This window comes from Leptonychotes weddellii, unplaced genomic scaffold, assembly GCF_054177405.1.
Source record: "Leptonychotes weddellii isolate Sample4059 unplaced genomic scaffold, ASM5417740v2 HiC_scaffold_292, whole genome shotgun sequence".
In the NCBI taxonomy this organism is placed as follows: Eukaryota; Metazoa; Chordata; class Mammalia; order Carnivora; family Phocidae; genus Leptonychotes; species Leptonychotes weddellii.
The window spans coordinates 1-20,200 of record NW_027887133.1 but is presented as its reverse complement, the minus strand read 5'-3'; the positions used below and the strand labels follow the sequence as shown (position 1 = coordinate 20,200).

At 44.9% G+C, this 20,200-nt stretch overlaps 2 protein-coding genes across 2 annotated transcripts; one reads left to right on the top strand and one right to left on the bottom strand.

The window, feature by feature from the left end:
• Positions 1 to 3,041: 3,041 nt before the first annotated feature.
• Positions 3,042 to 18,864, bottom strand: LOC115942410 (uncharacterized). Its single transcript, XM_081810569.1, has 7 exons — positions 18,819 to 18,864; positions 18,163 to 18,391; positions 16,038 to 16,190; positions 10,872 to 11,020; positions 8,030 to 8,170; positions 7,505 to 7,650; positions 3,042 to 3,292 (listed from the first exon to the last, which is right to left on the bottom strand). The coding sequence occupies exons 2-7, from the start codon at positions 18,340 to 18,342 to the stop codon at positions 3,042 to 3,044; spliced, it is 1,020 nt and encodes a 339-aa protein (XP_081666695.1). The 5' UTR covers positions 18,343 to 18,391; positions 18,819 to 18,864.
• Positions 18,865 to 19,877: 1,013 nt separating this feature from the next.
• Positions 19,878 to 20,198, top strand: LOC102737087 (small ribosomal subunit protein eS27-like). Its single transcript, XM_081810570.1, has one exon. It carries the CDS (start codon positions 19,940 to 19,942, stop codon positions 20,192 to 20,194), a length of 255 nt encoding a protein of 84 aa, XP_081666696.1. The 5' UTR covers positions 19,878 to 19,939; the 3' UTR covers positions 20,195 to 20,198.
• Positions 20,199 to 20,200: the final 2 nt, after the last annotated feature.

The following is a 20,200-nucleotide window of genomic DNA, read 5'->3' as shown; positions in this document are numbered from 1 at the left end:
CAATAAGCTGTAAAATAAGTATGTATTAGATACAGGCTTTTCCTACAGGATCCCTGGGGAGACAAAAGACTTTAATGGCTCCCATTGCCTATTGGATTAAGTCCCAACTCTTGGCCTGACTTGCAAAGTCTTCCTTAATGTGACCCACCCTCTTTGCCAAGCCCACCCTCCCACATCCTCTGGTTCCAGCTAAACTTTGTAGGCTTGTGGGCTTGCATTGTTAAGCCCTCTCTCCTCTCTTAAATCCTTTCACCTATAAGTCCTTTCTTTCCACACGTCAACTAGCTCATTCACAGAGCCTTCGCCCCGGTTCCATCCTTGGGGAAGAATGCCTTTCTCGGAACCCAGTGTCCATGTTTGGCCCTTGCCAGATGCTGCCTTGTGTGGCTATTTGTTTTCCTAGGTGTGCATCCTGTTTATAAACTACATTCTGAGCCCCCTTGTTGAGTTGAGTTGTGTTCCCTCCCAAAATTCCTGCGCTGAAGTCCTAACTCCCAGTTCTTCTGAATGTGACCTTATTTGGAAATAAGGTCATGGCACATGTGATTAGTTAAGATGAGGTCATACTGGCCTAGACTGGGCCCCTAATCCAATATGACTGATGTCCTTATAAAAAGGGGAAAATTGGACACAGACGCACACAGGGAGAACGCCTGGGGAACATGAAGCCAAAGGTCCGGGTGATGCATCTCTAAGCCAGGAAACACCAGATTGCCAGCAAACCACCAAAAGCTAGGAGAGAGGCAAGGAACAGATTGTCCCTCAGAACCCCCAGAAGGAACCAACCCTGCCAACATCTTGATCTTGACTTCCAGGGTCCAGGACTGTGACACAACGTATTTCTGTTGTTTAAGGTCAAAAGAGGCAAGTCTGATAGCTTTTGTGCTGGTTTTTTTTTTTTTTTTTAAGATTTTATTGATTTATTTGACAGAGAGAGACACAGCGAGAGAGGGAACACAAGCAGGGGGAGTGGGAGAGGGAGAAGCAGGCTTCCCGCTGAGCAGGGAGCCCGATGTGGGGCTCGATCCCAGCACCCTGGGATCATGACCTGAGCCGAAGGCAGACGCTTAACGACTGAGCCACCCAGGCGTCCCTTTTGTGCTGGGTTTTAACAGCTGAAAGGTTTATTATTGGGACCTAGGCCTCAACGTGGCTATTATTTAAAAGCTGAAGGATGAACAGTTGTACTGTTCTCTCTTTGACTTTTCCCTCAAACTAGCTACCTTCTATGGGGGTTTAGCATCTCCAGGGCCTACACGGGGGTGGGGGGTGGGGGGTGGGGGGTGGGGGGGTGGCACACAGGTGGAGTCATTCACGGCTACATTCAGACTCTGCTGTCATTGCCTACTGAAGCTGTGCATGCATTCTGTGTTTTTGTATGTGTTATAAGTGTTAGCTTGTTAAACATAAAGACAAAGTATCATGCAATTTCTTTAATCTTCTTTGCCATTAATTAATTTTAAAAAAATTTTGAAATCAGGGAGACTCAACAAATAGTGTCCAGAGCTTCTCTCCAGCCTTGAGAAGCCTTGAAGTTCCAGACAGATCTTGGCCTTTTGGTCTTCCTGCAATGCCAAGTTACCCGCACAGAACGATGCACACATTCAGTCTTTGTCCTACTTACCACTTGCTACTAGGTCTAGATGCAGAGTTAGTATTAGTGACCCAGCAGTCCTCTGCCCTCAGATGTCATCTGGCCCATTGTAAGGACTGTCCTCTGGACAGCCACCTGCCTTGGAGACACTGATCATCCTCCTCCCCACAGGAACCTCAACCAACTTCTCTGAAGGGATTTTTGGTTGAAAATATCCCCAAACGGTAACTGTCTAAAACAAATAACCTAGGATAGTTTTTTTTTTTTTTTCTTTTTTCTTTTAGTAGATTTTCCAAAATCTACCAACACTGTCCAGTGGTAAGACTCTATTTATACCAGACGACAGAGACAGGTCTGATAAACTGTCTCCCTTTACATTTTCAGTTGGCTTTTTAGATCATAGGAATCTGTATTTATCTAATTCAGAGAGATTTCACAGAAGAGATACAAGGATAATTCAAGGGCAGGAAAAAGACCACACCACACAAAAACAGATTGAAATTGAGGAAGAAAAAGGCAAAGGGTAAAGAGCTACATCACAAGGGCCTGTCACCTTTCACACACAAGTTGTACAGAGACAAATAAATAAAATGGACTAAAACAAAACAACACAAATTTAGGTTAGCCTCCAGAAAGAGTTCTCCAAAGGCCGTGTTCATGCCACATCTAGTGATCATCTTGTGCTGTGTCTTTATAACCTCAACATGTTTTTTTTTTAAAGATTTTATTTATTTATTTATTTGACAGAGACATAGTGAGAGCAGGAACACAAGCAGGGGGAGTGGGAGAAGGAGAAGCAGGCTTCCTGCTGAGCAGGGAGCCCGATGTGGGGCTCGATCCCAGGACCCTGGGATCATGACCTGAGCCGAAGGCAGACGCTTAACGACTGAGCCACCCAGGCGCCCTAACCTCAACACGTTAAAGCTGGAGTGGGATTTAGGAAGCTGTGAGTGCAAATTCCTCGATTTGCAGAATAGGATGCTGAGGCAATGGGCTCGGGGGCAAGTGCTGGGTGGAGAACCTGGCTTCCCTAACACTTGGCTCTAAGCCTTTAAGACTTGGATAGCTTCTCGGGGCATCCGGCTGGCTCAGAGGAGCGTGCAACTCTGGATCTCAGGGTCCTGAGTTCGAGCCCTCACGTTGGGTGTATAGATTACTTAAATATTTTTTTTTAAAAATAGACTTGGATAGCTTCTCATTTCATTTAATCCTGCTCAGAGGTTTTGGTGTTGGTGATTTCTTAAAATTGCCTCTAAAGGACTCTGTTTCTGAGTCTAAGCAGTGAGGGTAGGAGAGAAGTCTCCAAGTGGAATTTATCAGGTCCTCCTGGCTGTTTACTGCAGAGATATTCCCAAACCAGCTTACACCCCATAATCGATTTTGGCTCGCTGAATGTGCCAAAGACAAATTCCTCTGGTGGATATGGCTAAGCTGTTCTGTGTTTGGTTTATAGGAAACCATAAGACACCGGCTCTTCTTTCTCTCCATAGTTTTTCTGTTTGGGGTAATTACTGTAGTAGCGGGAACACACAGCCCATGAAAGGAGGACGTGATTTACAGATAAAGGAAGATGAAGGGATAGCTGAAGCAACAACCAAATACCTTTTTTCCTCCTCTCCTTCCCTGAAGTAGTTTTCCCTGTTAGAGCTCCAGGTGACTTTGTAATCTGGTTCAAAGTTGAACTTCCCCTCTGTTTGGCTGTGTGGAAAAGAAAAAGATAAGAAAAAAAAAGCCTGTTCAAAGTTGTATGAATGGGTTTTTACACACTTTGCTATTATTTCCTTCGTTTTATGTACACTTTGGGCAGAGACGTTTCTCATGAGAGGATTATCCGACCCATTGTCTAATCCCATTCGCTTCAGTTCAGTCCTGTCTTTTTCATGTTGCTCTCTCTTCAAAGGCTTAAGGATCACATGCAACCAAGTAGGCCCCATGTAAATGCTCTACATTCCACAGCTGCCCTCTATAAAAGTGGTTCCAAATCTCTGAGATTTGTAAGAATGCAGCAGAGAGGAACACATTTTTGGCAAATTTTAAAATATATATTAGTATGTTATCATTCTAGAGTCATTCTAGACCCTTCCTTTCCTTTCTCTTGCACCCCACATCCCAAGCATCAGGAACTGGGACAGATGTGGAACCTGACCTCCTCTGCCACTGCCCCAGTCTCACTTGGGTAGACCCCCTCTCACCTCCCACTGTCATCTCTCACTAGATGACAACAGCCTCCCAATAGGCTTCCCTGCCCTGTGCCTGAGCAGAGGTGTATCAATCCAGTTTTGAGATAGAAGGTACTTTTACTCTGTGCAGGTATGTATGTTACCAGTATGGACTACATGTTTGTATTCCCCAAATATTCATATGTTGAGTCCCCAGTGTGGCCGTATTTAGAGATGGGGCCCCTAAGGAAGTAACTAAGGTCACAGGAGGTCATAGGGGTGGGACCCTGATCAGAAAGGATTAGTGTTCTTATTAGAGGGATCTGTGTCTCCCTAGGCTTACACACACCTAGGAAAGGCCACGTGAAGACACAGCAGGAGGGCGCCCTCTTCAGGCCAGAAAGAGAGCTCTCACCAGGAACAGAATCCGCTAGCACTCTGTCTGATCTGGGACTTCTAGCTTCCTGAACTGGCAAAAATAAATCTGTTTAAGCCACCCAGCCTATGTTATTTTGTTACGGCAGCCAGCGCAGACTAATACAGGTACCCAAAAGAATGCAGAAGAGCTACAATGTACCAGCTGACCTGCCTAAAAATCAAGGTTCAAGTGAATGAATAAGGAGAGGAACTTCTAAGAGGTTGTGTGTGCTGACCACTGACCACAGGGCCCAGGGCAGCTGGGGCAGCTTTTCCACCCTGTCCCGGGGGGCTGTGAAGAATGACAGGGCAGGCGCGCGCTGAGGTCGGCGCTGACCCTCGCTTGTTTGGCTCTCTGGGAAATCAAATCCAGAACCCTTAAAATCAAGCTTTCATGCTCCTTTGGGCAGAACGCACTTAGAACAAACAGAATAGGAGACCTCCACGTTTCCTCCCCATGTCCTTGTCACTTCTTTTTCTTTCCAATCCCACACCTCACACCTGGTCTTGCCTGCCACATACCAATCCCTTGAGACACTGCTTTTATATTGCCAATTCTTTTTTTTTTTTTTTAAGATTTATTTATTTGAGAGAGTGGGAGAGAGCGTGTGTGCGTGCGCACACACACACACACACGTGGGGGGAGGGGCAGAGGGACAAGCAGACTCCCTGCTGAAGGCGGTGGGGGGTGGGGGCTCGATCCCAGGCCCCTGAGATCATGACCTGAGCCAAAGTCAGGTGCTTAATCAACTGAGCCACCCAGGCACCCCTCCAATTATTTTTCTTAAAAATCAGAGATTCACTTGGTTATTTCGGTCCTGAAATTACAATATAGGACTTCATAAATAGGACTGTGGCTTTTTACAAGATTGGTGATAGAAATAGCAGAGGGAAAGTCGTATTTGGATAGCAAACATTGTTTTCCAGCTTCCTTTTGTATATTTATTGGGTTGATTGAAATAATCAAATTCAACAAATAACCTATAGAATTCTGATACCAGGAAAGTTCCTAATGGAGGATAACTCTTGTTATTTACGAATCTCTCATAGTTACAAGTTCTTTGCACTCACTTCCACAAAGTAGCCTTGACTTCAGCTCTTTCTTTTTTAATAGCGCAAGTCAGTGAATCCTTTTTTGATTGAGATAAAATTAACATGTAACATTATATTAGTTTCAGGCATACAACATAATGACTTGATATTTGTATATATTGCGAAATGTTCACCACTGTAAGTTAGTTAACGTCCATCACAACACATGGTCACAAATTTTGTTTCTTGTGATGAGAACTTTTAAGATCTACTCTTTCAGCAACTTGTTCTTTTGAAGATTTTATTTTTTAAGTAATCTCTCCACCCAACATGGGGCTCGAACTTACAACCCCTGAGATTAAGAGTCACATGCAACTGAGCCAGCCAGGCGCCCTTCTGCAACTTCCAAATATACAATACAGTATATTTAACAGTGGTCCCCATGTTGCACATTAGCCTTGAGCTCTTTATCTTCATTTTTTCCAGCAAGTAGAGTGACTGTGTTCACCAACATGCCTCAAGTTTACGCTCCTGGGAAAGGGTTGTTGTTATAATAATAATGACGATGGTAATGATGATAATTAATGTCCCTCAAGTACTTACTATGTGCCAGGCATCATGCTAACTGCATCACATTACACCACTTCCTTCTCACTAAACACTATGAGGTAGCTATGTTTATTTTGTAGCTCAAGAAGCTAAAGTTAGATCAATTTGAAAATTTGCCCAAACTAATGCACAGCTGGGGTAGGATTTGAACCAAGACCTGATTCTAAGTTTGTGCTATTAGCCACTTTCTATAGTTTCTGCTAACAGTGATTAAAAGTAGTCAGCTTTAAAATGTGCCATAAACATGTGTATTAGGGATCTATTAAAAAAATGGATAAGCCTTGGGGCGCCTGGGTGGCTCAGTCAGTTAGGCGTCTGCCTTCGGCTCAGGTCATGATCCCAGAGTCCTGGGATCAAGCCCCACATCGGGCTCCCTGCTCCAGGGGAAGCCTGCTTCTCCCTCTCCCACTCCCCCTGCTTGTGTTTCCTCTCTTGCTGTGTCTCTCTCTGTCAAATAAATAAAAATAAAATCTTAAAAAAAAAAATGGGTAAGTAAGCCTTTTATAAGGGAGTAAGCAGCTGTTGTTCTTGTCCGTCCTATATCTGTCCTTCTCATCGGTTTACTTCTTTGAGGGGCTGCCACTTTGCTCCCCAGCAAATCATGGGGCTCTGGTTTGGCTGCCCATCAGAATGCTCCACTCCTCCCCCAGCGGGGTGTGTGATCAGTCCTGGCCAATTACGGTTTAGCACATCCGGGGCTGTAGGGACTGGTCCGAGAGGTATGTATGTGACCCAGGGAGGGCCAGTGAGAGCCTTTCCCGGGGGATTTGACCCACAGTCACTGGGAGACAGAGGCTCACACTTCCTGGCTGATTGGAAGTCACGATGATATAGCCCTGGGACTGCTGACAGACGTGTCAACTGCTCTTTCCTGCCTGGAGGAAGGCTGACTGCACTGGGAGAGAAGGCCCACCCTCGGAAGGGAAGTCGAGTGAAGAGCAGCAAACTCAGGGTCTCCTGATGACATCGCATGAGCCCCCGAATTCAGCTATCTCTGAAGACAGCTGTGGACATCTCAGTTATGTGAACCAATAAGCCCCTATTAACCTTGAATTCTGTTTGGGTTGCTTTCACTTTTAACTGAAGAGTTCTGATTAACATGCTGTCTTAGTTCCCCACTGCTGCTATAACAAATGACCTTAAACTCAGTCGCTAAAAACGATACAAGGCTATGACCTTACCGATCTGGAGGTCCGAAGTCCAAAATGTGTCTCACAGTCAAGGCACTGGTGGACTATGTGTCTTTTAGTGGCTCTGGGGAAGAATTCCTTGCCCTGCCCTTTCCAGCTCCTCGAGGCCACCTACATTCCTTGGCTGCTGGCCCCTTCCTCGCATCCCTCCAACCTTTCCTTCCATGGTCACATCTCCATCTCTCTGGCTCTGACCCTCCTGCCCCCTCTTGCAAAGATCCTGTGATGACACTGGACCCATCCAGAGAATCCAGGATAAAGCCCCATCTCAAGGCCCTTAATTTTATCATATCTGCACAGTTCCATTTGCCATGTGAGGTAATATAATCACCAGTTCTGAGGATCAGGACAAAGACATTGTGGGGGGTCCAATATTTTGCTCTCATTCATACTCAGCAAGAAGAATTTCCACTAGCCACAGGGAAGGCCATTTTTAAACGCAAAGCCATTTCTTTCTTATAGGTAGCCCCAAAGAGTGTAGGGCACAGGTCCCCGGCACTTACCCTGTAGCTGCTGCGGGGGACTCCTGGGGTCTGGTGGGGATGTGGCCGGCTGGTCTCTCCCCTGTATCTTTGCATACTCGGCTATGGGTCTGAGGAGCGTCAGAGCTCCAGAACACTGTAAGTAATTGCCATCAAGGTGCAGCTTGCTGGGGAGGGGTGAAATACATTGTACATTCGATGTTATTTTCACTTCCGCAAATTTGGATTTGAGGTCTTCACCTCATAAAATAATAGACCTAGTTATATACTAATAAATAATCATAATAGATAACAGACCATATTGCAAAAAATAGACCTAGTGACCATGACATCAGGCCAAAAACATACATATAGCATGATACCCTTGTGGGTAACTAATGTAACTAAAGGATCTTTCTCTTATAATTAAGAAAAAGAAAACAAAATAACTAAAGTAGTGAAAAGTCAGGAGAAATCATGGGTTAATGGGTTTTGTAATTCAGCTGGTTATATAACTCAAGACAGAACAGAGCCAGAGGCAGGGGGCGAGCAGGGGATGCGTCTCACCAAATGGAGCTCTGGTATATGATGGTGCCCAGCCGTGGCCCACTCTGTGGTCCCAGACCACAGTAGCGCAGACTGAGGGTTTGAAGCCTTTGGTTGTTCTCCAGGCCCGAGAAAATACTCTCAATTTCTTCATTTCCAAATCTAAAAAGAAACGACGGGAACAAATTAGTGACTTTTAAAACCTACGTCACCTGTTGGATTGTTCATTTTAAGGGACTCCCTAGGACAGCTCAGATTTTTACCGATCCAGACTATGAGCTTCCACGGCCAGGGCGGGCTATGGGGGTGAGCTGGGTGACTGAGGAGGGCAGCCTGCATGTGGAGGAAGGGGGACCCAGAATCTGCCTCCCGGGCAAAGGGAGCAGAGCACGGTTTGAAGTACCCATGCAAGGGAGTAGATAGAGAGCAAGCTCTGGATCCTGAAGACAGGAGAGATTGCCCAGCTGGCAAGGATGAAAGGGTCTGGGAAGATCCCAGTGGTAGGAGGCTGCGTAAGGAGCCTTTAAAGTACGTCCAGAGCAGGTTTCAGGAAAGTTCAGCCTCTTGGCCCTCCTTCCTGTCCCTGAGCTGCTCCTCGCCTTGTATCACCTAGTCCTTCGACTTTGCAAAGAGAAGTTGCAGACATCACGCCAACACAGCTCTGGGGACAGGAAACTGAGCAACAGTGAGGCAGAGGGATGTCTTCAGGGAATTTGGAATGTCAGTGGCTGAACTTTCAAATGAGGTGCGTCGTATTAACAGAAAGAACTCCTTAAAATTTACTAGTTCAGCCAACAAGTGCTTACCGAAGGTGGCTACTGTGGTGGGTGTGGGGATGCAGCTGTGTATGAGAAAGAAGGGCGTCCTGCCTGCTGGACCTCACAGCCTCACAGCGAAAAGCGGAGGGAAGTCCCCAGAGGCTGGCAGCCTGCAATTTTACCAGTGTTGAGGTCTCAGTGGTGACTCCCAACCACCCAACCCTGACAACTCTAGGTGTCTTGGCAATAGCAGGATTTCAACGGACAATGAACATAAGCTATTTCCTGGGGCACCTGGGTGGCCCCGTCGGGTAAGCATCCAACTCTTGATTTTGGCTCAGCTCATGATCTCAGGGTCCTGAGATGGAGCCCTGTGGTGGGCTCCTGGCTCAGCACAGAGTCTGCTGGAGATTCTCTCTCTCCCTCCCCCTCTGCCCCTCCCCCTCTCTCTAAACAGATAAATAAAATCTTTTAAAAATAAAGTAAGCTGTGGGGGCACCTGGGTGGCTCAGTCGGTTAAGGGTCTGCCTTCAGCTCAGGTCATGATCTCAGGGTCTTGGGATTGAGCCCCATGTCAGGCTCCCTGCTCAGTGGGGAGCCTGCTTCTCCCTCTGCCTCTACCCCTCCCCCTGCTTGTGCTCTCTCTCTGTCAAATAAATAAATAAAATCTTTTAAAAAAAAAATAAAGTAAGCTGTTTCCTAACAATGGGGATTCCTTTTTTCTTCCTTCTATCTTCCTGCCAGTGCAGGTCTCTGGGTCCCGCGCAGGAGCTGGAGTCCAGAAGGGTCTCAGCAGGGGGGCTGGTTCTGTCCAGTGCAGTGTGGGAAGCTGGGAGACTCCCAGGCTGATCCTCAGTCACTGCAGGGTATCCTGAGGACACTGGGCTTCTGTGCCCTGTGTTAGGAAACCCTGACTGAGGCTCCTCCAAGCACCTCAGAAACACAGAGACAGTCCCTCTCCCCAGCTTTTGCTGAAAGACTTGTCCACTGTCACCACCAGGGCCCTAATAAAACCCTCGCTCCTTAATGGGGTCTTCGTGTTGCTGTGGTACCACTTCCCAGGCATGAATCAGCTCTTTCACCTCACAGCCCACTGGCCTTCTGAGTATAAGGTAGCACCAGGCTCCAGGGGAAGAGTCTCAGAATCAAAGACCTGAGAAGTGGAAGAGATCATCTCATAGATCAGAGAGGTTGCATGACCTGTCCCACATCACACAAGCAGGTTGAAAGTATTTATGGATCACACTATAGACCCCCCAGCAATCTAGTATCACAGATCAGAAGTGGGCTCGGATTCTGATGGCTGGATTCACATCTAGGCTCCATCCCTAAGAGCTGAATGGCCTTGAACAAGCCAGTTAATCCCCTTGAGTCTTTCCTCATCTATATAGAATCAAAGGATGGAAATGGTACATATCTCTCTGTTGTTGGGAGAATAAATGAGATAAACCATGCACTGTGCTTGGCACACAGTTAGCTGATATTATCATCATTATTATTACCCCTGACCCTCCCCTGACAGCCCGGTGCCACAGCCCTCTGAAAGACTGGCTCTTTCCCCTAGTACCACACCTGTCCTCCCACCTCCGCTCCTGGTGAATAATGGCCTGTCCCATAGGGGATCATGGTTCCCCTTAACCAAACCACTAAAATTTACATGGACATTTTTTGTGACATTCAGGCTTTCTACCTTGCGTTACATGTAACCTAGAGCATGTCGCCTCTCCTCTACTATATCAAGGACTTCCTTGCTCAGTGGCATTGCCTTATATATGTGTATCTTCCTTAGCAAAGAGCACAGTGTCTTACACAAGCAGGCCATTGACAAATATTTGTTGACAGAATAAATGAATAAAAAGGAAGGAAGGAAGGAAGAAGAAGGGGAGGGAGGAAGGGAAGGATGGATGGATAAATGAATGAAAAAAGCCTCTTTTTGAGAACCCTGACATTTACTCGGGAACATGAGCTCTAAGGAGGTTTTGGAGTGTCCCCTTTCAGCGATGACTTGACGAGGCGCAAGGAACCAGGCCACCGCCCTCCCTGCCTTTGCCTCCCTCAGCAGACAGCAGCAGGAGCCCTGAAGGAACCCCGCATTCCAGCCTCACCTGCAGTAATCGAGGACGAGAGAACGCAGACAGCTGCATGGCAGAGCCCTCCCGAGTCTCCCGAGAGACCACAGATCCATCCTACAGTCAATGAGCTCCAGGCTGGTAAATGGGCAGGCGGCACGGCCCTTCAACTCCAGAAGCGAAGCCTAAGAACGTGAGGTGAAACCGTGCTCCCGCAAGGGAGACAAATACGCTGTGTTTTCATGTAACCTAAAAGCCCATTATGTTCATTACCTCAACAGTTTTGCCTTTAAGACAACTTTCTAATTCCCCCAAGGAGAAAGTGGCATGAAAATAAAAGAAAAAATAAAATAATTGCCCTTTAAAAGGACGACTGTGAAGAATTAAATGGGAAACACCAAGCTTTATGATGAGATGAGCATCTCTTTTTAGATGTTATTAGGGGCTGGCCCAGAAGACACCAACTTGGCTGACACCTTGAGCTCAGACTTCCAAGCCTTCATAACTGTGAGGAAATAAATTTCTGTTGTTTAAACCGTGTAACGTGTGGCACTTGGTTATGGCAGCCCACCCAGGCTAACACAGATGTTGATATTCTAACCCACAAATTTATCCTCCTAGGGTTGTGTTCTTTTCTTTTTTTTTTTTTTTAAAGATTTTATTTATTTTTTAGAGACTGAGCGAGAGAGAAACAGCATGAGAGGGGCGAGGGTCAGAGGGAGAAGCAGGCTCCCCGCTGAGCCGGGAGCCCGATGTGGGACTCGATCCCAGGACCCTGGGATCATGACCTGAGCCGAAGGCAGACGCTTAACCATCTGAGCCACCCAGGCGCCCGGCTGTGTTCTTTTCAATAGAGAAGTATCATCACGCCAACTTTCGTATAGCTAGGCAAAAATTATAATAGTTAAATTACCTCCTAAGTAATTTACATTCATTGTTACAGGTATTAAGATTTAGAGCATATAGAGGTCCGCTCAGAACTAGGCCAGGCAAGGGCGCATGGGTGGTTCACTTGGTTAAGTATCAGACTCTTGATTTTGGCTCAGGTTATGGTCTTGGGGTCCTGGGATCAAGCCCCATGTCAGGCTCTGTGCTCAGCAGGGAGTCTGCTTCTCTCCTTCTCCCTCTGTCCCTCCCCTTACTCACACACTCTCGCTCTCTCTCAAATAAAATCTTAAAAAAAAAAAAAAAGAACTGGACCATACAAATTCAGCAACGAGGTGATTCTCATGGTGAAGCCGCAGGACTGGGGGCAATACATGAACATTTGGAACCATGTCAAGTTCTCTCAGTCTCCTGAATGGAGGGGTCTATGGCAAGGTCATTTCTTGCGGTAACAAAGGATCCCAGTGACAATTAAATCCCTACCTAATTGACAGAAGGAGGTATTTAAAGCTACAAATCACAAAGGCCACCTTTCAGCAATTAGAATCACCACAACCTAAGGATTTCTTCAGTTCAGAATTTAAATCTTAAAGAGGCTTCGGTGGGGTTTGGAGGATTTAGGGTTTCCTGAGGCAATGACATGTTGGTCAGAGATAGGGTTCCAAATTATAGCTTGGCTAAGAATATAAGAGCCCTTGCAGCCTTAACTACAGAGCTGGCATTTGAGGTCTCTTTTATGAGAAAACACCTCGTTAAAGTGCTGGATTGGAGCTCGCAAGCTGCGTTTCTGACAGAGGAGGCAATGTGGCACGTCACTGCCTATGGTAATGCTGGTCTGTGCGAAACAGGCTCTCAACCCAGGACCTAACAATCTCAACCAGTGGTTTGCAGTGTCATTCCCTGGGGCACTAACACTGCTGTGGGCAAGACCACAGCCATCGACCACAGAATTCCTTAACAGCCTCCAGGTGACCAAGAGGGCTACATTTTAAAGAACTATTAAGGATCGCTTTTAACATGCCTGGACAGCATTCTATGGCCTGCTCAAATGGACTGGGTACCCTGACTGACACTTTTAATAAATTAAAACAACTAAAAATTCTGGTTATGCATTAAAGATACCTTTTTAAAATTTATTTTGAATTGTGGTCAAATACACATAAAGAATTTGCCATCTTAACCATTTTTAGGGGCACAGTTCAATGGCATTAAGTACATTCACACTGTTGTACAACCCTCAACACCATCCATCTCCAGAACTTTTTCATCTTGTAAAACTCAAACTCTGCACCCAGTAAAAAATAACTCCCGTTCTCCTCTCCCCCACAACGTCTGGCAACCGCCATTTTATTTTCTTTCTCTATGAGTCTTACTACTCTAGGTACTTCCTATAATACAATGATAGAGGATTTGTCCTTTTGTGATTGACTTATCTTACTTAGCAGAAGTTCCTCAAGGTTCATACATGTAGCATATGTCACAACTTCCTTCCTGTTAAAGGCTGAATAATATTCTATTGTGTGTATATCCCACATTTTGTTTTCTACTCATCTGTTAATGGACATTTGGATTGCTTCCACCTTTGGCTGTTGTGAATAATGCTACCATGAAGATGAGTGTACAAATATCTCTTTGAGATCTGGCTTTCAATTCTTTTGGGTAGATACCCAGAAGTGGAATTGCTGAATCATATGGTAATTCTATTTTTAATTTTTTTAAGGAACTTCCATCCTGTTTTCCATGGTGGCTACACCAATTTACATTCCCACCAATAGTGTACAGGTTTTCCAATTTCTCCATGTCCTGTCAACACATTATTTTCTGCCTTTTTTTTTTTAAGATTTTATTTATTTATTTGACAGAGAGAGACACAGCGAAAGAGGGAACACAAGCAGGGGGAGTGGGAGAGGGAGAAGCAGGCTCTGCGTGGAGCGGGGAGCCCGATGCGGGGCTCGATCCCAGGACCCTGGGATTATGACCTGAGCCGAAGGCAGATGCCCAACGACTGAGCCACCCAGGCGCCCTCTGCTTTTTTTTGATAGTAGTAGCCATACTAGTTGACATGAGGTAGTATCTCATTGCAGTTTTGATTTGCATTTCCCTAAAGATTACTGATGTTGAACATCTTTTGTGTGCTTATTATTCATTTGTATACCTTCTTTGGAGAATGCTTACTTAAGTCCTTTGCCCATTTTTAAATTAGGTTGTTTGTTTTTTGTTGTTGTTGAATTGTAGGAGTTCTTTATGTATCCTGGATATTAACCCCTTATCAAATATATGATTTGCAATTATTGTCCCCTATTTTATGGGTTGCTTTTTCACTTAATTAAGTATGTCTTTTGATGCACAGAAGTTTTAAATTTTGATGTTGTCCAAACCATCTAGTTTTTCTTTTGTTGCCTGAGTTCTTACTGTCTTATATAAGAAATCATTGCCAAATCCAACATCATGAGGCTTTTCCTTTATGCTTTCTTTTAAGAGTTTTAAAAATATCTTTTTAAGGGTGCCTGGGTGGCTCAGTTGGTTAAGAGACTGCCTTTGGCTCAGGTCATGATCCTGGAGTCCCGGGATCGAGTCCCGCATCGGGCTCCCTGCTCAGCAGGGAGTCTGCTTCTCCCTCTGACCCTCCCCCCTCTCATTTGCTCTCTCTCATTCTCTCTCTCTCAAATAAATAAATAAAATCTTTAAAAAAAAAAATATCTTTTTAAAATGTGTTGATCGGCAGGACAGTGAGGAATACCCAAAGATCAATGCATGTGGGAAAGTGGGAACCTAGAACGGTCCGCAGGGCACTGAAGCCAGCTTTTCCTTTGAGAGCACCGGTAAAGCAGGGAGTTGAGTTTTGTTTTTCATGGATCTTGCAGTCCAGGGGACAGTAAAGCCCAAGATCACTGGAGGTGAGGAGTCTAAGAGAAAATACTGCATACAGGTGTGGCTCAAAACAGAATGAGCTATAGCACTATGCCCTTAGAGTAAGGATGAACTAGAAATAAACCCAACTCTCCCTTCCCCAGGGAAAACTGACTATCTCAAACTGAGACTGAGTACACAGGAAAAAAATATATATCCCCTGTGAACTCACAAGCTAGTCTTAATATAGGTAATTGCACCCTGAATTCATACCACCTGGATGGTTCAAAGAGCCCTCAGATCAAGAATTTAATTTAACATAGCCCTAAGATGGTAGCACCCTGAGTGTGAGGGTGAAGCAAATGCAAATCTTCCCTGGAGAATGCTATCTCCAGGGCACCTGGGTGGCTTAGTCAGTTAAGCGTCTGCCTTCAGCTCAGGTCATGATCCCAGGGTCCTGGGATTGAGCCCCACATCTGGCTCCCTGCTCAGCAGGGAGTCTGCTTCTCCCTCTGCCTGCCGCTCCCCCCTGCTTGTGCTCTCTCTCATGCACCCTCTCTCTCTGACAAATAAATAAAATCTTAAAAAAAGAATGCTGTCTTCAAATCAGATCTCAAGGAATTGCCTCAACTATTTCCTAGGAAATAAAAGTTTACAGTACAAAAGAAATCCCAAAAACACACAAAGAAATGCTCCATGAATAAGAGCCAGTAGAAGCAAGAGTCAGTAATATCAGACTCCAAAATAATTTAGTTTATTGAAACTATTAGATACAGATTATAGAATAAGTTTAACACATTCAATGAAATAAAACAAGGGATTTTTAAACAGCAAGAAACTAGAAAAATGGGCACTAATGCCCTCTCCCAGTACTCCTCCCTCTTCCCTAAAAGTAATTTTATGATAATCAAACATTATAGTTTTACCTGTTTTTTACTTTGTAAATGCAACATACGGTATGTAATCTTTTGTGTCTATCTTTGCTTGTACAACATTATGTTTTTATGAGTCATATTTTATTTTTGTGTAGCTATAGTTGATGCATTTTCATTGCTATATAGTTTGTTTTTAAAGATTTTATTTATTTATTTGAGAGAGAGAGAGAGAGAGCACAAGCAGGGGGAGGGAGAGGGACAAGCAGACTCCACACTGAGCGTGGAGCCCGATGTGGGGCTCCATCCCATGACCCTGAGATCATGACCTGAGCTGAAATCGAGAGTCAGATGCTTAACTGACTGAGCCACCTATAGAGTTTTCTACTATATGAATATACCATAATTCCTTTATTGTTTTTTGTACTTTTACATAACTTTGAAATGTTTCATTAAAAAATACATTGTTTTTTTAAAAAAGAAAAGCTTGGAGCATATCAGTCAACAACCAAATGAACTACAGCTGGAATACATATTATGTTTATATTCAATTTTAAGTTGAATTGAAGGAATACATCTAAAATGCATGACTCACCAGTCTGGCAGTCTCTGGGTTGCTCAGTTGAAGGCTCCAGATACAGATCTCTTTCCCCAGCATATAACACTCATCTCGAATTGTCATGAGCAAAGGTTCTAAGGAAATCGGTAGGATGCTTGTCGGAGAGTCTTCAGGTCTTACAAGCATAAACTGGAGTGTCAGAAAAAAAGTACAGGTGGGAATCATAAAGAGATGTCCACGCATCTGTATGCGTAGAGAAAGAATAATGTCATCAGACAACATTAGAACATTTGAAAAGGTAATTAACTTTGGATCACATGTGCATTGGGGAGGTAATTCAATACAAACTTATGAAGTTCTTGCCATATGCAAAGGCAATCTTAGAGGGCACAGATTTTTCCATCAGGTTACTACTCATTATTGGGTCAGGAAATCAATTGAGTAGGTTTTTTGTTTTTGTTGTTTTTTTTAAAGATTTTATTTATTTATTTGACAGAGAGAGAGGGAACACAAGCAGGGGAGTGGGAGAGTGAGAAGCAGGCTTCCCGCGGAGCAGGGAGCCCGATGCGGGGTTGGATCCCAGGACCCTGAGATCACGACCCGAGCCGAAGGCAGTTGCTTAAGTGACTGAGCCACCCAGGCGCCCCCAACTGAGTAGGTTTTAACCAGCTTTTTTCTTTCTTTCTCTAATGAAATAGAAAAGAAGAAAAATTATCTGAGTGTATCCTATGCAGTAAAAAATAATTGTCTCATGAGACTTTTATTTTAGCGATGCTCAAAATCAAAACAGAGACCCAACCAAAGCAACCCACCCAACATAAACAGCCCGTATAGTCTTATGAGCAGGGAGATGTATGGAGGAGTCCAGAGAAGCAACTAACTACAAGAGAAGGAATTAGAAAGACCTAGGAGGGGCGCCTGGGTGGCTCAGTCATTAAGCGTCTGCCTTCGGCTCAGGTCATGATCCCAGGGTCCTGGGACCGAGTCCCGCATCGGGCTCCCTGCTCAGTGGGAAGCCTGCTTCTACCTCTCTCACTCCCCTTACTTGTGTTCCTTCTCTCGCTGTGTCTTTCTCCGTCAAATAAATAAATAAAATCTTTAAAAAAAAAAAACAAAACAAAACAGAAAGACCCAGGAGGGCAGAGGGGACAGGAGACTAGGAGAGGTGGCTAGGGAAAGACCAAAGGGGCAAGAGGAGAGAGGCAGCTGCCTGGGGAGTGGAAGTTTGGGCAAAAGAGATGGTTAGGGAAGACTTTCAGCGGTTCTTTTTACGTGGGGTACAATGTAATCATCCTCCCGTCCCCAAAAAACATTCAGGAAAAATAAGGGTAGGATGGATTTGGGTCAAAATCACCTTAGAATAATGATTATTTTTAAGCACCCATCTCTAATTAATTTATTCTCTTGTTTAGCACTCAGCATTTTAGAAAATCAGTAGGTGTTTGGTTATTAAAACACAAACTGTCTTTCTGGGCTGGCCATAGAAAAGCTGGAGAGCAGGACAGTCTGCCCTTGGGGGCAAGGTCCCACCTTCTGGACTAGCAGGTGCCCCTTTGTAAGAGTAGACCATTTAGTTTCAGTGCTGGCCTCTCTTCTTTGACCTTACAAGCGATCCCTAGATTTAATCTCAGAAAAGATATGACATCTGATTTTTTTTTTTTTCTGAAATCCTGTACTTTGGGAGTCAGAATTGTGTTTACTGACCTCGCTCCAAGTGAGGGGGAAGCGTGGGTGAGTGCGGGGGAGGGGGGGTCCTGGCCTGATGACACGGACATAGGAGCTGTCAAGGGAAGCAAACATTCATGTGGAGGGGTCCCGTGGGGTGGCAGGCGTGCTGGGCACAGATGTCCTGCAATGATGCCCAAAGTGGTGCTTTGAGCAGAGCTTTCCAGAGGTAGAGTGGGAGGGGCGGGTTGGCTATTCCAGATGTGAAGCGGGGTGAGAAAAGGCAGGCTTGCTGGAAGGACTGGGAGGGGGAGATTCGGAGGTAGGAACAGGGAGGTAGAAGTGCTGAGCAGAGCCCCAAGGGCCAGAGGCAGGCTTTGGGCTTCAGGCAGGCAAGAACGCAGAGAGCACCTTGTCTGAGGACCCGTGTTGCTCGGGGCTAAAGCCTAGTCAGTTCACTTCAGAGAAGAATAAGCAAAGGAGGCCACACACTCACTTTCCTGAGAATCTGTTCGTTTTTGATGCTGGTTTTCAAGTCCTGTTTGATGGCTGGACACACAGATGTCTGCGTCTGGGCGCAGTGCCTCTCGTATGTTTTCAGGAACTTTTGAAGAATTGGAACGATGGGCAGGGGTGTTCCTTTAGTTTTTTGTTTTCCTTCCTTTTCTCTTGACATTGTTTTACTGTGTGAGATTCCAGCTGGATTCTGAAAATAGTACCTTGCCCTGAAACCCAATACACAGATGTTTTTTTAAGGAGCAGATCACACTTCCCCCACTAAAAATTGGCAAATACTGCTGCACGCCCTTCTCTGAAAACCTTAAAGAGCCTCATGTTATCTTAAAATGGGAGTAGGGAATCAAGATGGAGGCAGTTGAGCAGAACTGTTCAATTTCCAGTCTCTATATTCATGGATCCGTGTTCTTTCAGATTCTTTAAAATGGGGCAGTACCCTTGGAACTCCATTATAAAGGAATACAATTAACATTAATGGTGGGCACTAAATATTACCAAAGACATATTATTTTAAAATGGCATAGTTTTCTTTATAGACATAATTCTTGCCAGGCAGCATATCCACAGTGGTTAAGAACGTGAGCTTCAAAGGGGAACAGACCTGGATCTTAGTCTTGTCTCCACCATTTGACTCACTTGGGTGGCCTGAGGTATTCTGTGAAGACTTTGCAAGCCTCCGTTTCTCCATCTGTAAAATGGATTATGGTTATCACCAGGATTAAGGAAGGTAAATTTATAAAGCACTTAGCACAATGCCTGGCACACAGTAAAAGTGCTCAATCAACTTTATTAGTACTATTGAGATTATTATTATTTTGCTGGCCACAGGAAACCACCCAATCAGTACTGATTTGTCCCTTCCATTATCCAGCCTTGAAAGGTTTCTCCATGTGATAATGTCACCAGCTAGATCCCAAGACCTGACCTTCATTGCCCACATGCTTATACTCACTAACCTTTGTTTTACATTTTTCTTTAAGCTCTTCTTTCCGGCTTACCTCTTAACTCAGGCGAAGGGAACCTGAAACCACCCTCAGGGGTTGGCTACAGCCCGGACAACACCTCCAGATCACCGAGACTGTTTGAGCTAAACTCCCTCCCGGACTCACTTTAGCTCAGATGGAGGGGGCAGTGACCTCTGGAATGACTGGCAATGACCTTTACCTCATTATAATACTAAAATCTCCTCCCAAGGAAGAGCCTCATTTACATAACATACAACGTATGTATAGGCATGTCTCAAGGTACATGCATGACCTTATGCCCACCTCTACATACGATGACAAGGCCTTCCTATCTAAATATTCATCCTACCCCTAAACAAAAGGAACCCTCTCTCTCTCTCTCTCTCTCTCTCTCTCTCTCTCTCTCTCGTCTGGCTTTGAAAGCTATTTCCTGTGATTTCCTTATTTGCTGCAAATAAAGTTTACTTTGTGGGACAACTCCACCTGGTGTATCTGTGACTCATCAAGGAGCTAAAAACCCACATTGGTTTGGTTACAATAACTTAAGGTAATTTTTGGGTCTCTGAACTGGGTTCACAAAGGTTTATGGGAATTATTAAGAGACCTTGTCTCAAGAGGAACCAGTTTGAATCCTGTGTCTGTCAATTATTAGTAGACTGACTGTGGGTAATCAACTTCATTTCCCTGAACCCTGTTTTCTTCGTCTGTAAAAATGGTGGGACTAGATCGCGAGCTGCTCGCTAGGGGTGTCGCCTTAGAGATCGGGACTGGTTGGGATTGTGAAAGATCAACATGCCTTTGGCTAGAGATTTACTACACCCGTCCTTGGAAGAGGAAAAGAAAAAACATAAAAAGAAACGGCTAGTTCAGAGCCCAAATTCCTATTTTATGGATGTAAAATGTCCAGGTTGCTACAAGATTACCACGGTTTTCAGCCATGCTCAGACGGTGGTTCTTTGTGTAGGCTGTTCAACAGTGTTGTGCCAGCCAACAGGAGGAAAGGCCAGACTCACAGAGGGGTGTTCATTTAGAAGAAAGCAACACTAATGATCC